Consider the following 17944-nt stretch of genomic DNA (forward strand, 5'->3'; position numbering starts at 1 on the left):
TTTCTGTAGAGATGGAGGAGGGGGCACCTGACTTCGACCCCCCCCTCCCCATCCATACACCCCCCTGCCCTGGGCTCCAGCATCTCCCCGCTCCTGTCATCTCTTGCTGCCTGGGGACTGGTCATCAAGCGGATAGACACAGCTGACCTTTACCCGTGCGGCCCCGGGGTCCGGGATAAAGATTGTACATTGCCTGGTGTCCTAGCGTTCCGCTGCTGCTGCTGTTCTGTGTATCTTGTGCGTCTGATGCTCTAATTATCTTGATCTCATTCCTGTAAATTTCATTCTTCTGATTCTCACATTTGAGGTGTCGGACACCTTATCGTTAACCCCTTCATGCCCAGATCTCTCTGAATAGTGGTGTCTCTTACCCTTATTACAGGGGCGCTGGGTGTACTGCTAGAGCATCTGACACCGCTCCCTCCCCCAGCCCTTTGGGAGATAGGAGATGAAAGGTGTGACAGGATGGTCCTAGCCACCCTGTCATGACTTGTCTTGCCACCATTCTCTTTCTTTATCCTAGTTGCGCCCCTCTAACCGCAGTAGGAGGGCTCTACTGCCACCACTAGGCTCCTTCACCGGCACCTAGAACCGCTTCCTTCTGGGCAACTCTCGCTGCGAGTGCACCCCCTTGCTGGTACACCTAGGCTGGTACTCTTGTTCTCTTGCCTTCAGATCAGGGTTCCCCCTGGCACTGGCCAGAGCTGCAGGTAGCAGGCACAAGAGTTACAGCAGGTAAGTATGCAGCAAAGCATTATCCTGAAGCAGTGATGTTTATTGGTCAAAAAGGATCCTTATAAGGACAGTTACGTGCTAGTTTGTGGTACTAGTGATCATCAGACGTACAGATCATATATTACCTTGAAATCCAAAATACAGCTCTTTCTATGCTCTTTTTGACACACATGTTGATAGGGGGTAATCCAGCCCCCTGATCCTAGCTGGCACCACAAAGTCCGAGATATTACCCCCGATGTTTAGCATCAGGATGTAATATATTCCTTAAACTTGGATTTAATGAGGGTTGGATTTAACAAAAATTACATCAATTAGTGATTTCCCAAATTAGTTGCTGTTACATTATTGATATAGGTTTCCTATTACTCTAAGACACAGGATGAAAGTTTAACATCCCCCTCCTGTGCATTCAGGTAAAAGGATGTATTGGTCACTCTCAGGTGAAAAGTCCCTAATTAGCATGGGATTTCCTTTCTGCAGAACAGTTACAGAAACAAGTCTCCAAAATCTCATAGTAAATCAATGAAAATAAATACATTTACACTCCGGGACTTAACCCTCTATGGTGCTGCACATTTTGCAGAATATATCACTATGTATCTGTCAGGAAGGAGATGGGACAGAGCAATGTTCTGCAGATCTCTAGAGAGGTCAGTAATGTAATAATCTGCAGAATATATCACTATGTATCTGTCAGGGGGTAGATGGAACAGAGCAATGTTCTGCAGATCTCTAGAGAGGTCAGTAATGTAATAATCTGCAGAATATATCACTATGTATCTGTCAGGGGGTAGATGGGACAGAGCGATGTTCTGCAGATCTCTAGAGAGGTCAGTAATGTAATAATCTGCAGAATATATCACTATGTATCTGTCAGGGGGTAGATGGGACAGAGCAATGTTCTGCAGATCTTGATATTGGTCTCCCTGTAAATCTGCATATTGCTGTATTATGGGAGCTGCATAGTGAATCTGGATTGTCCCTCTTTTTAACTCTTCCATTCCTGGATTGTGGAGTGTCCTTGAAGGAAGGTCAATAAATGAATCATTATTAGGGGGTGCTCTGTATTAGAGGATCCTGATTCGTTCTTGCTCCCGGGGTGACTCCTGACTTGTAGAAGTTGCACTTTAGGTGGTGAATGTTGGGGAGTCAGTTTGCGCTGACCCTGTGCGGATTCTGAGTCCGTCCTAGTTTATCTCCAGTATCTGAGAATACAGCAGGGACATATAGAACCTGTTATCTGTTAAATGAATACAATTTCTGGGCCTCTGACCAAGTTTCCCTCATGTTGTTCCCTGGCCAACACCATCTCCATTCTACAGCTCCGCGCTGTCTCCGATTAACCCTCACCTGACCACTAGTGTGGTTCCATGTCTGGCTGTTTGTGCCACCTTGTAGATTTTACCGAGAGTTTCTCCAATATAAACTACAAGTTAGATATAAAATTTCACTTCTTTTTTTTCCATATTGCGTCACCTCATATAAACCCTGTCAGCAAATAAAGGGGGGCGATGGTGTGATTTGTGGGAGGTCAGGGAAATGCTCTGCAGTGTGTGAAGGAAGAGATGTTCTGCAGTGTGTGAAGGAAGAGGGATGTTCTGCAGTGTGTGAAGGAAGAGGGATGTTCTGCAGTGTGTGAAGGAAGAGGGATGTTCTGCAGTGTGTGAAGGAAGAGGGATGTTCTGCAGTGTGTGAAGAAAGAGGGATGTTCTGCAGTGTGTGAAGGAAGAGGGATGTTCTGCAGTGTGTGAAGAAAGAGGGATGCTCTGCAGTGTGTGAAGAAAGAGGGATGCTCTGCAGTGTGTGAAGGAAGAGGGATGTTCTGCAGTGTGTGAAGGAAGAGGGATGCTCTGCAGTGTGTGAAGAAAGAGGGATGTTCTGCAGTGTGTGAAGGAAGAGGGATGCTCTGCAGTGTGTGAAGGAAGAGGGATGCTATGCAGTGTGTGAAGAAAGAGGGATGCTCTGCAGTGTGTGAAGGAAGAGGGATGCTCTGCAGTGTGTGAAGGAAGAGGGATGTTCTGCAGTCTGTGAAGGAAGAGGGATGCTCTGCAGTGTGTGTGAAGAAAGAGGGATGCTCTGCAGTGTGAAGAAAGAGGGATGCTCTGCAGTGTGTGAAGGATGAGGAATGTTCTGCAGTGTGTGAAGGAAGAGGGATGCTATGCAGTGTGTGAAGGAAGAGGGATGCTATGCAGTGTGTGAAGGAAGAGGGATGTTCTGCAGTCTGTGAAGGAAGAGGGATGTTCTGCAGTGTGTGAAGGAAGAGATGTTCTGCAGTGTGTGAAGGAAGAGATGTTCTGCAGTGTGTTAAGGAAGAGGGATGCTCTGCAGTGTGTGAAGGAAGAGGGATGCTCTGCAGTGTGTGAAGGAAGAGGGATGTTCTGCAGTGTGTGAAGGAAGAGGGATGTTCTGCAGTGTGAAGGAAGAGGAATGTTCTGCAGTGTGTGAAGGAAGAGGGATGCTCTGCAGTGTGTGAAGGAAGAGGGATGCTCTGCAGTGTGTGAAGGAAGAGGGATGTTCTGCAGTGTGTGAAGGAAGAGGGATGTTCTGCAGTGTGTGAAGGAAGAGGAATGTTCTGCAGTGTGTGAAGGAAGAGGGATGCTCTGCAGTGTGCGGAGTGTGTGTGGGAAGAAGGAGCAATGCTCTGCAGTGTGTGGTTCGTGTCACCAAGGAGCAATACTCTGCTACACAGATGTTGCATCTCATACATAGCTATATACATACGATTTTGTACAACATCTGCAGTGTAGTTTAGCGTTATCGGCTTATTAAACACGTACTGCGCCCTGTGTGTTACACTTAATCCGGGTCTGGGGCGCTCTGCACTTGCAGAGTTATCACTCCCTGTATAGCTGAGTAATGATTACATCAGGGAACTGGGCTCATACTCTGTAATCCACGTATTTGGGTGTAGATCACACTGCAATGACCTTGGTTTATTACCCGGGGGTGATAGACAGGCTTGGGGCAGATTTGTGGGCACGCTGCACGCAGGTTATTACCTCTATCCAATGTCTTCTCTTGAAAGCAGATGGGGTCTGCCTGATGTTTGTGTTTGGGGGTCATTGATAACTCGGATGAGCCCCATCCTGACGGCATCGAATGTTTCAAGGGAAATATCCGCTCTTTTTATATTTCATTTTCATTAACACTTTTTTCTTCTATAATTGTTCACTAAGATATAAACATTTTCTGACCTTTATTGATAAGCCAAACTGTAATATAGTCATCAATGGGACAGAAAACTAGCCTAAAAAAGATAGGCTTATTGAGCAGCTTTGTAGTTGGTGATGGTTGTATATAACTGGTGTTTCTTCTTGTTGGCGCAGTGGGAAGAGGTCAGCGGCTACGACGAGAACATGAATACCATCCGGACCTACCAGGTATGCAATGTCTTTGATTCCAGTCAGAACAACTGGCTGAGGACCCAGTACATTGAGCGACGGGGGGCACACAGGATCCATGTGGAGATGAAGTTCTCCGTCCGGGACTGTAGCAGTATTCCCAAGGTTCCCGGCTCCTGTAAAGAAACTTTTAACCTCTATTACTACGAGTCTGACTTTGATTCGGCCACAAAAACCTTTCCAAACTGGATGGAAAATCCTTGGTCCAAAGTGGACACGATCGCAGCCGACGAGAGCTTTTCCCAGGTGGATCTTGGAGGGCGGGTGATGAAGATTAACACTGAGGTGCGGAGCTTCGGACCAGTTTCTAAAAATGGCTTTTATTTAGCGTTCCAGGATTACGGGGGCTGCATGTCGCTTATCGCCGTGAGAGTTTATTATAGGAAGTGTCCTCGGATCATCCAGAATGGGGCGATATTCCAGGAAACATTGTCGGGAGCAGAGAGCACCTCCCTAGTGGCTGCACGGGGGATCTGTATACCCCATGCTGAGGAAGTGGATGTGCCAATCAAACTGTACTGTAATGGGGATGGTGAATGGCTGGTTCCAATCGGCCGCTGTATGTGTAAAGCCGGGTACGAGTCTGTGGAGAACGGAACCGTCTGCAAAGGTAATAATCTCATTTCTCTGTGTAATATATGTTCTGATGTCATGACTTATAATCCTGGAGCTCTGATATCGTCGCTTATAATCGTTGAGTTCTGATGTCATCGCTTCAGGGCTCACTAGGAGAATGTGTGTATTATAGGGAATAAAACTGTAAATGAATATGGATATTAGAAGCCACCTTAGATTTCTGTATAAAATTCCTAAATCTACAGCCTTATTCTTCTGTCCGGTTATAGAGCTCTGACTAATAATAGCTTTATACTATGAATTGCTTCATCCTGTATCTTCTGTTCTGCATGTGATATGAAACGTGTGCGATATATAGAGTTATCGTAGACCATTGATTCTCGGACCCCTCCTCTATAGAAGGACCGCAGTATCATCCCATCATATGGGACAGATAATGGAGCTTTACTTATATTATTGTTGGGTTTTGTTCCTGGACATTGATGGAGGTTTGTTGGATAGATGATCATTAGAACATCCTCATGGCTCCATCTATGTATCTGATCTGAATCATTAGTTATAAGGTTGGTTCACATAGTTCTGAGATCATCATGACTTGTATCTCATCACTGCGACGGCCAGAAGTCATTATCCGGCTCATGTTATTTATGTCTGGACTTCTCATTTAAAGGGGTGATATTTCCTGTTTATTTCAGATTTGTTTTCTTAAATGTTTTGTTAAAGATGTGGTAACAATCTGTTCTCCATGTTAGTTTATTACCATCAGTGTTATTGAATGATAAGAAATAATATTTAGACTTAGATAAAATGAGTAGAGGGTAATGGAACAGCGGGCGCCCTGGCCAAGTTATCCTAACATTGGTGGAAAGATAGAACGAGACGACCAAACTATGTGAAATAATTGTGAGCGCTCCAGCCCCGCGAGAGTCAACTGAGAGGACTTTATATAGCGTCTGTCATTCCTTATGTCTGCTATGTAATAATTCCCTATACAAGTATATATGATTGCAGTGATTAGCAGATGCATGCATTGTCTTCTATAACTTTATAGATGTATGTTCAAGTACGTATGATTGTGTGTGTGTATATATACATTACTACACCATACCTTAGTAATATAAATGAAGCTCTAACCTGTTAAGCTTGTTTCGTTGGTCCACGCCTCCTGCGCAGAACCTGCTTTTAAATAACATCCACAAAGGAGGAAGTGACACAGTCCCCGTCCTATAAGCCCTCCACAGGTACACGCTCTCGCTTACAAATCATATCCCCAGAGTCAGCATTAAACCCCACAAAAGATCTAGTTATGAAGGGTTTGAGTGAATGAGAAAACTAATAATGGCACTTGCTGGTGATTCAGTGCCCTCGCTCCCGGTTATCAGCATGACCCGGCATCATAGTGTAGGAGTAGTGCTATCGGCTAACCAGTGGCATTAGCACCGGAAAGGAGGAGACGACCGCACAGCAGCTAAGTTATATGCGGCACCAGACGTGGCTCTGTATGTTAGTCTCTGCACTAGATATGGCTCTGTATGTTAGTCTCAGCACTAGATATGGCTCTGTATGTTAGTCTCTGCACTAGATATGGCTCTGTATGTTAGTCTCTGCACTAGACATGGCTCTGTATGTTAGTCTCAGCACCAGACGTGGCTCTGTATGTTAGTCTCTGCACTAGATATGGCTCTGTATGTTAGTCTCTGCACTAGACATGGCTCTGTATGTTAGTCTCTGCACTAGACATGGCTCTGTATGTTAGTCTCGGCACTAGATATGGCTCTGTATGTTAGTCTCGGCACTAGATATGGCTCTGTATGTTAGTCTCGGTACTAGATATGGCTCTGTATGTTAGTCTCAGCACTAGATATGGCTCTGTATGTTAGTCTCAGCACTAGATATGGCTCTGTATGTTAGTCTCAGCACTAGATATGGCTCTGTATGTTAGTCTCGGTACTAGATATGGCTCTGTATGTTAGTCTCGGCACTAGATATGGCTCTGTATGTTAGTCTCGGCACTAGATATGGCTCTGTATGTTAGTCTCGGCACTAGATATGGCTCTGTATGTTAGTCTCGGCACTAGATATGGCTCTGTATGTTAGTCTCGGCACTAGATATGGCTCTGTATGTTAGTCTCGGCACTAGATATGGCTCTGTATGTTAGTCTCGGCACTAGATATGGCTCTGTATGTTAGTCTCGGCACTAGATATGGCTCTGTATGTTAGTCTCGGTACTAGATATGGCTCTGTATGTTGGTCTCGGTACTAGATATGGCTCTGTATGTTAGTCTCGGCACTAGATATGGCTCTGTATGTTAGTCTCGGCACTAGATATGGCTCTGTATGTTAGTCTCGGCACTAGATATGGCTCTGTATGTTAGTCTCGGCACTAGATATGGCTCTGTATGTTAGTCTCGGTACTAGATATGGCTCTGTATGTTAGTCTCGGCACTAGATATGGCTCTGTATGTTAGTCTCGGCACTAGATATGGCTCTGTATGTTAGTCTCGGAACTAGATATGGCTCTGTATATTATAATATTTTCTTAATACAGGGTAACACTTGTTGTGTACAGAAACTGTGGGGAAATGTACAGGACACATAATCTTCCGTGTTACAGTTTGGGGTGCAGTATTCTGAGCCTGGGGATCCGGCAGTGATGTGTATGTCATTAATCTGTTCTGTGCGAGGCTCAGTATAGAATGGGGTGCGGGTTTTTAGGGGTTGGGATAAAGGAGGACGTTAGCACTGAAATGGATTGTGTGATCAGCTATAAGGGATTAATCCATTAAGTAGTTTTGTACAGCAAGGAAGGAGTTAAAGTAACGAATACAACCTTCAGAAGAAGTAGTAATTAGTTATCGGCCAATCTATAGAGCAGATGAAGCATTGATCGCAGGTAAAGCTGGGTTAATTCTCTCTTTGTGCCGTGTGGAAGGAGTTAATGGGTGTCGGGAAAAGCTTGTAGCTCTGCTTAGGGGAGCGGATACTGTGGAGGGGAAGAGTTCCTGATTGTCTCTGGTATGGAAGGGGTGAATTCTTACACTGCTCTCTGGTATAATGAGGGTTAACCCCTGATCCTATCAGATTCCCTTGGAGGGAGAGGGGTTAATGACTACCCGCCAGTTCTGGTGTGTAATGGGTTAAATGTAGGTGACCAGAGCACGTCCGGACTGCTGTATGCATGTATGACTGCACTGTAACATACATGTTTAGAACATGATCTACATTTTCAGGAAATGAGTGTGGTAACAGAAGCTCGGCATTATTACTCTGGAACACATATGTCACTGAACATCTGTTTTAGCTGCTAAACGTTTGGGGGATGTAATAGGAATAGACGCAGATCTTTGGGGACAGCGGCTTCCCCCAGCCAATCAGCAGCTGGGACACAGAGCTTCTGGTGGTGATGTCACGGCCTGTGATTGGCTGCCGGATATCCTGGCATACCACACAATATCTGGTTGCAACACCTTGTTACAGCACATGTATAAATATGCCACCAGCTTCTCAGGTCCTGCCCCGCCGACATGGGAAACCCTGATGACTTGCTGACAATTTACAGCTTGTAATATCTGAAAAATATTATTGTGATTTGGTTACCACGGAGCCCAGACACAGCCTGTTTTCGGGAATGAGCCGAGCGCTATACCTCAACCTCCTAACGCTGTCACCACGTCAGGCAGATGACAAATACTTCAGCGCTAATAAATTATAGCTTCGTATTTATAATATCCGAGCGGAGCCTGGTTGTGCTGCCGCCAACGCTGCGATAATTGTGTCATAAATGCAGAGCTCCAGCTTCTAGTGTACTGTGCACACTGGGTCTGCGCATCTCGCTGGCCACGAATGTCCCAGTGCGCCTGACACAATGGCGGATATACTTTATGGAGTCGATTCCATAGATGCCATTGGCTGCTGATCTCTACAGCGTCCTGAATTCTCCATCCCCTGGCTTGGTCTATAATAGATACAGGGAGACAGAACGCTGTTAGATTTATCAGCATTACTACAACTGAGAAACAACAGCACCAGGATTCCCAAAGCTGAGCAAGAACAGTCCCGATATTTACCAACGTGACGCATTAAGGAAATATCTTATAGCCAGACTATGTACGTAGCGCACAGCGGCCAATTATCATCCGTATAGGAGCGGAGTCTGTTTTATAAACATCGTCTGCAATTAACACATTAATTATAGAGCCGGCAGTCAGCCTGAAGATGTTTAGCATTGTACTCATGGTAATTACAGAGTTTATATATCAATATTGTACGCTGCAGGAATGATGAGATAAGTGAATACGATCAAACTCACATTTTACATTTTTCGAGCACCTGGGAAATTGGTGTAAAATCCGAGAAAGTGTAATATGAGGGAAAGTCTAAAAACAGAAGAATACGGAAAACCCAGAAGCAATTTGCACATTGTACAATCTGTTAGAGCTCGTTCTACATGTAAAAAATAGTGTCAGACCGGGATGTGACTGTAACTGGTATTTATATTTGTACATCACAGAAGGCCTCGATGCTCCCTCTGTCGGAGTATTAACCTATCTCGCCATCTGCCAGTGTGGGAGCCATGATCGCTCTCAGGCGTTGCGTTATCGAAGAACATGTATGAAGCTGCCTGGCAGGGAGGGAAGGACTCGTCTCCGCAGCCTATTAGAAATACTTTAAAGGAAAATAAATTCAGGTGGCCAAGCACCCAGCCTGATGTAGCCCACTACGAGAGCGGCCCGGGGGGCAGATGCCCCCTGCCCCTGCTGCCTGGCACTGCTGACATGGGTTAAACATGTATTGAGTGCTTGGTTATAACAGCCATGTGTGTGAGTCCTAAGCGTTTCACCCATGTAACAAATCACCCAGAAAGTCCATGGTCAACTCATTTTGTTTTTAGATGTGTTTTGTTCCCTTGTGCCCCAGACACTGAAATTAGATTGTAAGCTTTCAGGGTGAGGGAGACTTCTTTCTAGACCTCCCAACAGCAGCAGACACGGCAGGCTCCGTGTAGACAATGTGTGAGGGTTTGATGGGAGTTTACTCTCCTTGGAGGTCACTATTTCCTGGCGGATGATTTTATGGGTGAGTAAAAACTCCTTGTATTTGAGTGTTTTTCTGACCTGTGTCTCATTCATCTACTCGGTTTTTTCACCTTTTTCTGTTTTGTTCCTTGGCCTCTTTTGCCTCCCCCGGTTTTTTTGGCAGCTCATCCCTCACTGTCCCCACGTCTGCCTTTATTCACAGCTGCAAAACCTCAGCCGCCAGCCTGTTTCCTCAGCTCACCCCCAGCAGAAGAGCTACTGATGTTCACCCTATTACTGCTCCAAGCTGGACGACATTAACCTCACTTGTCTGGGCCTCATGAATCTTCATCATTCCCATCACCATTGTCATCTGCTCAGCCTTGTGCTGGATGAACGGAGCCCTTGGGTCACAGAGAGCTTCCATCGGCCTTCACCTTTTAGTGTAGACAGCAAGTTTATCTACGGGAAGCTCTGAAGTGGTGGAGCTGCTCCCGGAGGACTATTTCTAGAAATGACTTCACCATGTAACAATAGTTTTGCCTCCTCTGTTACACCATCAAAATGAATGTACGTCTGTCCACCAACATGTGTGCTCCCTTTTCCCTCGTCCCCCGCGCTCCCCTTCCCCCCCGTCCCCCGCGCTCCCCTTCCCCCATCCCCTGCGCTCTCCTTCCCCCTACCCTCCCTCTGTCATTAAATTGGGGTAATAAGGAGGAGATTAGGGTTTGTGGATAGGGTTGAGCTGCTGGGAATCGGTGTAAATAATCGGGGAGCTGGTTATTAGTTTCTTGCCTGTTTCTATCATTGAGCTTCTTCATGTTTAATCAATTGCTTGCGTCCAATTGTCTGAAATTGTGTTATTACAGCTTTAAAATACATTTCATACTGATCTGAAAAAGGCGAAATGAGCCAAGTGTTTTATTATTTTGTCTCTGTGATTTTTTACACGACTGGTAATTATTTTTGGCCTCGTTCACAGACCTCTCTGTTGGGAAGAAGCCGCAGAGGACAGTGATATGAATCACCGGGGAGGCTTAAAAGCTTTTCTGAAATTGGTTAAAAAAGGGAAAGTATTTGTAGGTTAGAGGAATGTATGGAAAGAGATGTGTAGATGGAGCCCAGACATTAAGGATGTTAAACAGATGCTCCCCCTCCCATATTTCATCTCCTCCAAACATTTCCTGGAAGAGATCCGAATTCTGAAACTTTTACTGTTTACTAGAGGTTAGCTCCTCTCATGCATCATCTACGAGGTTCTTCTGAACCGTCCAGTGAGACCCCTCGCCGCTGGGTGTGTCCGGGCAGAACCAGTGAAGGAGGCATCTCTGGTTGGGTGGAAATCGGTGCAGAATGAATCCAGATGACATAAGAAATGAAAGTAGTAGATTGCTTTGTCCGTTTACTCAGTTTCAGCCCTTCTACTCGTTGGGTTACTGCCATAATATCACATTAATCAAACTCTCTCCTGAGGGCTCCATTCTCAGATCATAAATACGCAGATCAGGGTCTGGGGAGCAGGAACGGCAAGTAGGACTCTTCCTAAAGCAATGGCCAAGTGACAGGTTCCTTTTACTGATGAGAGTACGACAAGTGGGATCCCGTCCATACCTGAAGCCTTTTATATTCTACTCTGTTCCAGTAAATAGCGGTACATGCCTTGGACCCAGACCATGGTAGCTCATCTCCTTCCCCATCCTTTGCTGGTGTCATCTCTGTGGAGTTATAGTGATAATTGCCGGTCACCAGAATGACTGACTGAGCCAAAATAAGGTGAGGTTAAGTAACAAACCTTTTTGTTCATTAAACATTGTTTTATTTACATTTATATAGAATTTTCATGTTCTAGCTCTTATCAGCAGAACTACAATATGACTATGGTGGGATCCATTTTGTTTGACCTCCGGTATTAGCTGATGTGCTTTGCAGTGTGGTTTAAGCAGAAAATACCAAGATGTCACAGAAGACTTCTGTTCTGTCATATGCCTCAGATTTGTCCACTCTGGGGGTCAAAGACAGACCACTGTCCAATATGGCAGCCTGCGAGATCGCCCATGGTCGTACAGTGGGATGAGGACAATAGATGGAGATAGCTGCTATCACCCCTCTTCATCACTGACATGACTGATCATAGTAGTTTTGGTACATCAGGCAATGTGTGACCTGCTTTACGTTTTATACTAAACCAGCTATTATTGAGGATGAACTGTGGTCTCTGTCTTTCCGTGATGTTATCACTAATATCACAAGATATGTAATAATGGTAAGAATGGTGTAACTGGAGATTCTCTGTCTGATATTCAACCCAACTGAAGAAGTGCATGTTCCTCCGTGAAATGAGACAAACGGCGGAACCTGGAAGATATTTGAGGAGCGTCAGTGCTGTCACTTTTCACTATCCTTACTGTGCTTTTATCTGGCAAGTGACGTCCTGCTATCTGCTTTGTGGTAACCTGGAGATCCTTACCCTCAGTATTGGTCTCAGGTGGGAAGAAGAGGTTCCCATACGCACCATGTTCTCCAGAGGTCTTTAGGTGGAGCGATCACAGTCGCCTGCGGAGACCCTTTTATATGCAGGTCTCGGTCTGGAAGAAATTATTTCACTTCATGTTGCAGTTGTGGTTTGGAGACCTTAATTGCCCTTCCAGCTCAGGTATTACTGCTGCATCAGTGTCGGGTTTGGGGTATATAATGAAAGCCGCCTGGGACGTTTGTGTCTTCCCATCACACCCAACATAGAGCTAACGCACGATTCTGGCCGGTACACTCTGGTGTTGGGACTATTTCCAAGGTGCTGCAACTAAAGTATTATCAGATGTTCTCTGAGATAGTGATTCTTCTGCTTAACTCCTGCCCTGCTGGACTGAGGCTGATTTCTGAGGACTGCTGGGATCTTCTAGGAATGGCTGAACCACTGAATGTTGGAATTGGTAGATCATCTTCATGTATATATGAGGGCATCATGGTGGCTCAGTGGTTATCACTTCTGCCTCACAGCACTGGGTCATGACTTCATTTCCTGATCATGGCCTTATCTGTGTGGAGTTTGTATGTTCTCCCCGAGTTTGCGTGGGTTCCCTCTGGGTGCTCTGGTTTCCTCAAACTCTCCAAAAACATACTAGTAGGTTAATTGTCTGCTATTAAATATACCTTAGTCTCTGCCTGTCTGTGTGTGTGTGTATATTAGAGAAATTAGACTGTAAGCTCCATTAAGGCAGGGACTGATGTGAGGTCTCTGTACAGCGCTGCGGAATTAGTGGTGCTATATAAATAGCTGATGAAGATATATCGCCTGTATCATACTTCATGTTCTTTCTTCGGGCATCGAGCATCTTCTCCTCATACATCTGAAATCAGATAATCAGATCCCTGTGGCTCAGGTCTGTGGGGATGTGAGCTGGTTACGTAGAGAGACATTCTATGAACCCCAGCTGTGAGGGGGTAAAGGTCAGTGATCTCAGTCACCCCAACATCTGCCCTTACAACAGTTGTTCGAGGTTTCCCCCCTTTGCACAGAAGGACCATTTATTGAGCTCTTCCTTAAGCTCCTCTAAGCTTACGGCTCCAGTCACACAGATGGATTTGTGTCCAGTACTCTCTCCAGGTTCCTACATCCTTATTCCTGCTCCCCAAGTGCCACACAGCTCACTGTTTCCAGCACTGGGGGCTCCCCGAGGATCTATACACACAGTCCAGACAATTATATATTTCAAGGCTGTTTAAGGGGTCGTTATACTACACTACATCTCAGAGGTTACGTTACCCATTAACGTAATAGCGTTGTTGCAATTGTAGCCAAATGTTTCCGAGCTGAAAAGTAAGACTCACATCTGCAGATGCTCGTAAATCCCACCGGCTGTCATCACGTATCTCTTGTAAATTCTCCTCAAAATGGACTTTTATGGTTAACTGGTTAACCTGCCTGTTTTACTGAGATCCGAAAACGCTCAGCTGGAGAATGTCTGAGCCGGAGTCTGCAGATCATTACTCCCTCCGTCTCTTATCCATTATCTCCTGCCTGGAGTCTGCAGATCATTGCTCCCTCCGTCTTTTATCCATAATCTCCTGCCTGGAGTCTGCAGATCATTGCTCCCTCCATCTTTTATCCATAATCTCCTGCCTGGAGTCTGCAGATCATTGCTCCCTCCATCTTTTATCCATAATCTCCTGCCTGGAGTCTGCAGATCATTGCTCTTTCCCCCTCTTGTCTAATTACTTATAGTGAATGTGAGTTGTGGTCTGTGCATCCTGAGGACCAGTGGGGACGTTGTGCGGTTGTATTAGCTGGAGACACTGATCCAATGGAGATTGTCGAGCTGTATGTGGGGGTCACCGACCTCAGGAACCTGCCATTATAACTTATATATACATTACACTATAACAACATGAAATGGTTAAACCTTTGTCTGTCGAAAATTGGTTCCACATTGTCTACGTGAGGATCACCAGTGATGGAACTACAGGTCATTTGTATGACGTTACATTTTTTGTAAGTTATAAGACAGAAAGGACATTTGTGACGACCACTAATTTAGTAGTAAGGGGTAACTGTGACGGGATGGACCGCCTATGCCACCTTGTCTGTTGTTGCTGGAAACCGGCTGGGCTCACTTTTCCACCGCTCCCTTTCATTATCCCAAATGCAGCCTCTAACCACAGTAGGAGGGGCTTACAATGCTGCCACCACTGGACTCCTTACCAGCATCCAGTACCGGGTTTCTACTGGGTAACTGATGCTGCGAGTGTATCCCGTTACTGGTGTACCTGGGCTGGTACTCCTGACCTCTTACTATGGATGAGGGTTTCTGTGGATGGATCCCCCCTGGCCTATCACACTGGCCAGAGCTACTGGGTCAGGGGCAGGTTGGCCAGGGGGGCAACGGGCCGCTGGGTCAGACGGCTATTAGGGCCGGGGGGTAGGCCGGCCGGCCGCCCCCCGGATGCAAAAACATAGTTTTCCCCCCGCGGCCGCATCTGATAACATCAGATGCGGCCGTGTCAGCGCACAGGCGACCGCATCACATGACATGACAGCCCCAGCCATCCCTCTCCCAGCCCGCGCCTGTACTGGGTAGTGGGCAGAGCGGTGGTACCGGAAAGCTGGCTCCAAATCTCAGAACAGCCGGGAACAGATTAGAGTTGGGTCTAATCTGTAGGTCACAGGGATAGAAAAGTTTCCAAGCAGGTCTTTGAAGCAAGTGATGTTTATTTGCTCACCCTGGTTGAAGGTACCGGGGTCAGATAAAATAGGGAGAACAGTTTTCAATACAGTGCTTTTTATACAGTTTTTGGACAAAACCTCATAAGGTAAGTCAGCCTACTGAAGTCTGAGATATTTTTAGAATCAAAGATGCAATGTGTTTACCCAAGCATGGATTTACATGCAATGCAAAACTAACAATATTTACACTTATATGTGATATCCTAAAACTTGCTGTGATTTCCTGCATCTTGTTTTAGACTTAGGAAATCTAACTGCAAGTCTAATTAACCCTTCTTGTGCCTTCAGTTGCAGGACCCTCACACATCAAAAGGTCTAATTAACATGAGATTAACATGGGTCCTTTCTTCAGACAGCTGCAGAATACACATTCCCAAAGAAAAGTTACAAAACCCCAAACAAGTAATTTCCCTGCCAATATATATATGAAAGTATTCTGTCCACATTGTAAGTGTAATTAGGTTAATGGATTTGTTTCCAGGTGAAGGCAAAACTGTAACTAGTTCTTTCTCATCTTTCCTCCTAACATGACTGAGGTGCCACAAAATTATGTGTAGCACAAATGGATTTGTCAAATGTTTATTGTGCATTAAATAGAAATATCTGCAATAACATAACATGTATGTAGATCTAGGACATTCCCAGATTTTTGCTTCATAAGCTGAAAATCCAAGTATAGCAGATCCCCGACGAGAGGCGGACGGAGATGCGGGGGTTCCCCGACGAGGGGCGGACGGAGATGCGGAGGCTCCCCGACGAGGGGCGGACGGAGATGCGGGGGCTCTCCGACGAGAGGCGGACGGAGATGCGGGGGCTCCCCGACGAAGGGCGGACGGAGATGCGGTTGATCCCCGACGAGAGGCGGACGGAGATGCGGGGGCTCCCCGACGAGGGGCGGACGGAGATGCGGGGGCTCCCCGACGAGGGTCGGACGGAGATGTGGGGGATCCCCGACGAGGGGCGGACGGAGATGCGGGGGCTCCCCGACGAGGGGCAGACGTAGATGCGGGGGCTCTCTGACGAGGGGCGGACGGAGATGCGGTTGATCCCCGACGAGGGGCGGACGGAGATGCGGTTGATCCCCGACGAGGGGCAGACGTAGATGCGGGGGCTCTCTGACGAGGGGCGGACGGAGATGCGGGGGCTCCCCGACGAGGGGCGGACGGAGATGCGGGGGCTCCCCGACGAGGGGCGGACGGAGGTTTGGGGGATCCCAGACGAGGGGCGGACGGAGGTTTGGGGGATCCCAGACGAGGGGCGGACGGAGGTTTGGGGGATCCCAGATGAGGGGCGGACGGAGGTTTGGGGGCTCCCCGACGAGGGGCGGACGGAGATGCGGGGGCTCCCCGACAAGGGGCAGACGTAGATGCGGGGGCTCTCTGACGAGGGGCGGACGGAGATGCGGTTGATCCCCGACGAGGGGCGGATGGAGATGCGGTTGATCCCCGACGAGGGGCAGACGTAGATGCGGGGGCTCTCTGACGAGGGGCGGACGGAGATGCGGGGGCTCCCCGACGAGGGGCGGACGGAGATGCGGGGGCTCCCCGACGAGGGGCGGACGGAGATGCGGGGGCTCCCCGACGAGGGGCGGACGGAGGTTTGGGGGATCCCAGACGAGGGGCGGACGGAGGTTTGGGGGATCCCAGACGAGGGGCGGACGGAGGTTTGGGGGATCCCAGACGAGGGGCAGACGGAGGTTTGGGGGATCCCAGACGAGGCATGCAGGGAGTTTCGGGGTTCGTTGTCATGGGGTGCAGGGAGATTGGAATCAGCAGTGTGGTGTACAGCGTTTACCATGTTCCTGGGAAGACGGAGGATGAATTCACTGTTGTGAGATGAAGTGTCGGGCGGCTCTTGGCATGTCGGATACGTCTTTTGTCAAAGCTTTGGATGCCTCCAACCTTCTCTAATTAAAGACAATTACTGCTTTCAGCCTCCTTCACAGCTCCGCTCTGCTGTTTGCAAACACGCAGCTGCTGCGGCTTTTGTCATAGGCTTTCCCTCGGTATCTCCCCCTCCCGTCTCCCACCCAGAATCTGTCACACACAGGGTTAAACGTTTCTCGCACACCCTCTGTGCTGATACAGAGCACATGTATGTTACACGTGTGCATTGTTCTGCATGTTCCAACAACCCTTAATATTGTATGTTACACACGTCAGATTGTTCTAATGCAACATACAATGTGTCTGCCTCCTTGCTGCACTATTCCACGTTATTTGCTTCTGTATTATACTTTGTGGGTCTGTCGTTAAGGAGAGTAAGTTGGACAAACCATGTTACAATATAAGGGCTGCTGGTTAGTTTATTATTTTGCACATAAGATAAATACTGTTTCTCATGTAGCACAAATACTTGATAGCTTTATTTTTACACTGAAATATAAAGTTGATCTAGGACATGTTCTACCACAAGTATAAATGTGTCATTAGATTTACCTCCCCCTCCAATGTAACATGGTTTTGCCAAGGTGCAAAGTTGCTCCTTTTTGATGCTTTGCTCTCCTTAATGACTCAGGCCCTGTGTGTGGATGGAATGAATACACTGGTTATAGGGAGGGGTGTTATACAGAGGCGTAGTTCTACACCTGGGTAGAACATAATTGCGTACGGAAGATATTTTTGTGACAACGGCCGTATTTCTCAAGGCCGGAGAGACGGCACAGGAAGGGTCCCGGCTGAGGTGGGAGCTATGCCAAAAACACGGACAGTAACTTACCTCAGGCTCCCCCCAGCACCCATCCCCGGGGGCAGAAATCATTCTAGTGTCAACAGAACTAAATGTCTTCAACATGATCCAAAGATGGCAGCTAATGGCTTCACGTTGGTGTTTCTGTACTCGCTGGCACCTTCTAACGTGTGTCCAATACCTTGCTGTGTATTAATTGCCAATACATCACCCACAGCCCTTCCCTCATTTCCAAGGAAACAGCCTTTGCTGTCTGGAATCTCGTCCCTCGCCAAGCTCTGTGCCAACACTACGGCTGCCAGGT

General features: G+C 47.0%; 1 protein-coding gene across 4 annotated transcripts in view; it reads left to right on the forward strand.

The window, feature by feature from the left end:
- The window catches only part of EPHB2 (EPH receptor B2), a 160488-nt gene that overhangs the window by 61613 nt on the left and 80931 nt on the right, over positions 1–17944 (forward strand). For all 4 annotated transcript variants that reach the window (XM_075191201.1, XM_075191204.1, XM_075191203.1 and 1 more), the window contains exon 3: positions 4065–4749. In XM_075191201.1, coding sequence (XP_075047302.1) covers positions 4065–4749 — 685 coding nt within the window. The remainder of the gene's footprint in view (positions 1–4064; positions 4750–17944) is intronic.

Source organism: Mixophyes fleayi, chromosome 11 (genome assembly GCF_038048845.1).
Source record: "Mixophyes fleayi isolate aMixFle1 chromosome 11, aMixFle1.hap1, whole genome shotgun sequence".
NCBI lineage: Eukaryota > Metazoa > Chordata > Amphibia > Anura > Limnodynastidae > Mixophyes > Mixophyes fleayi.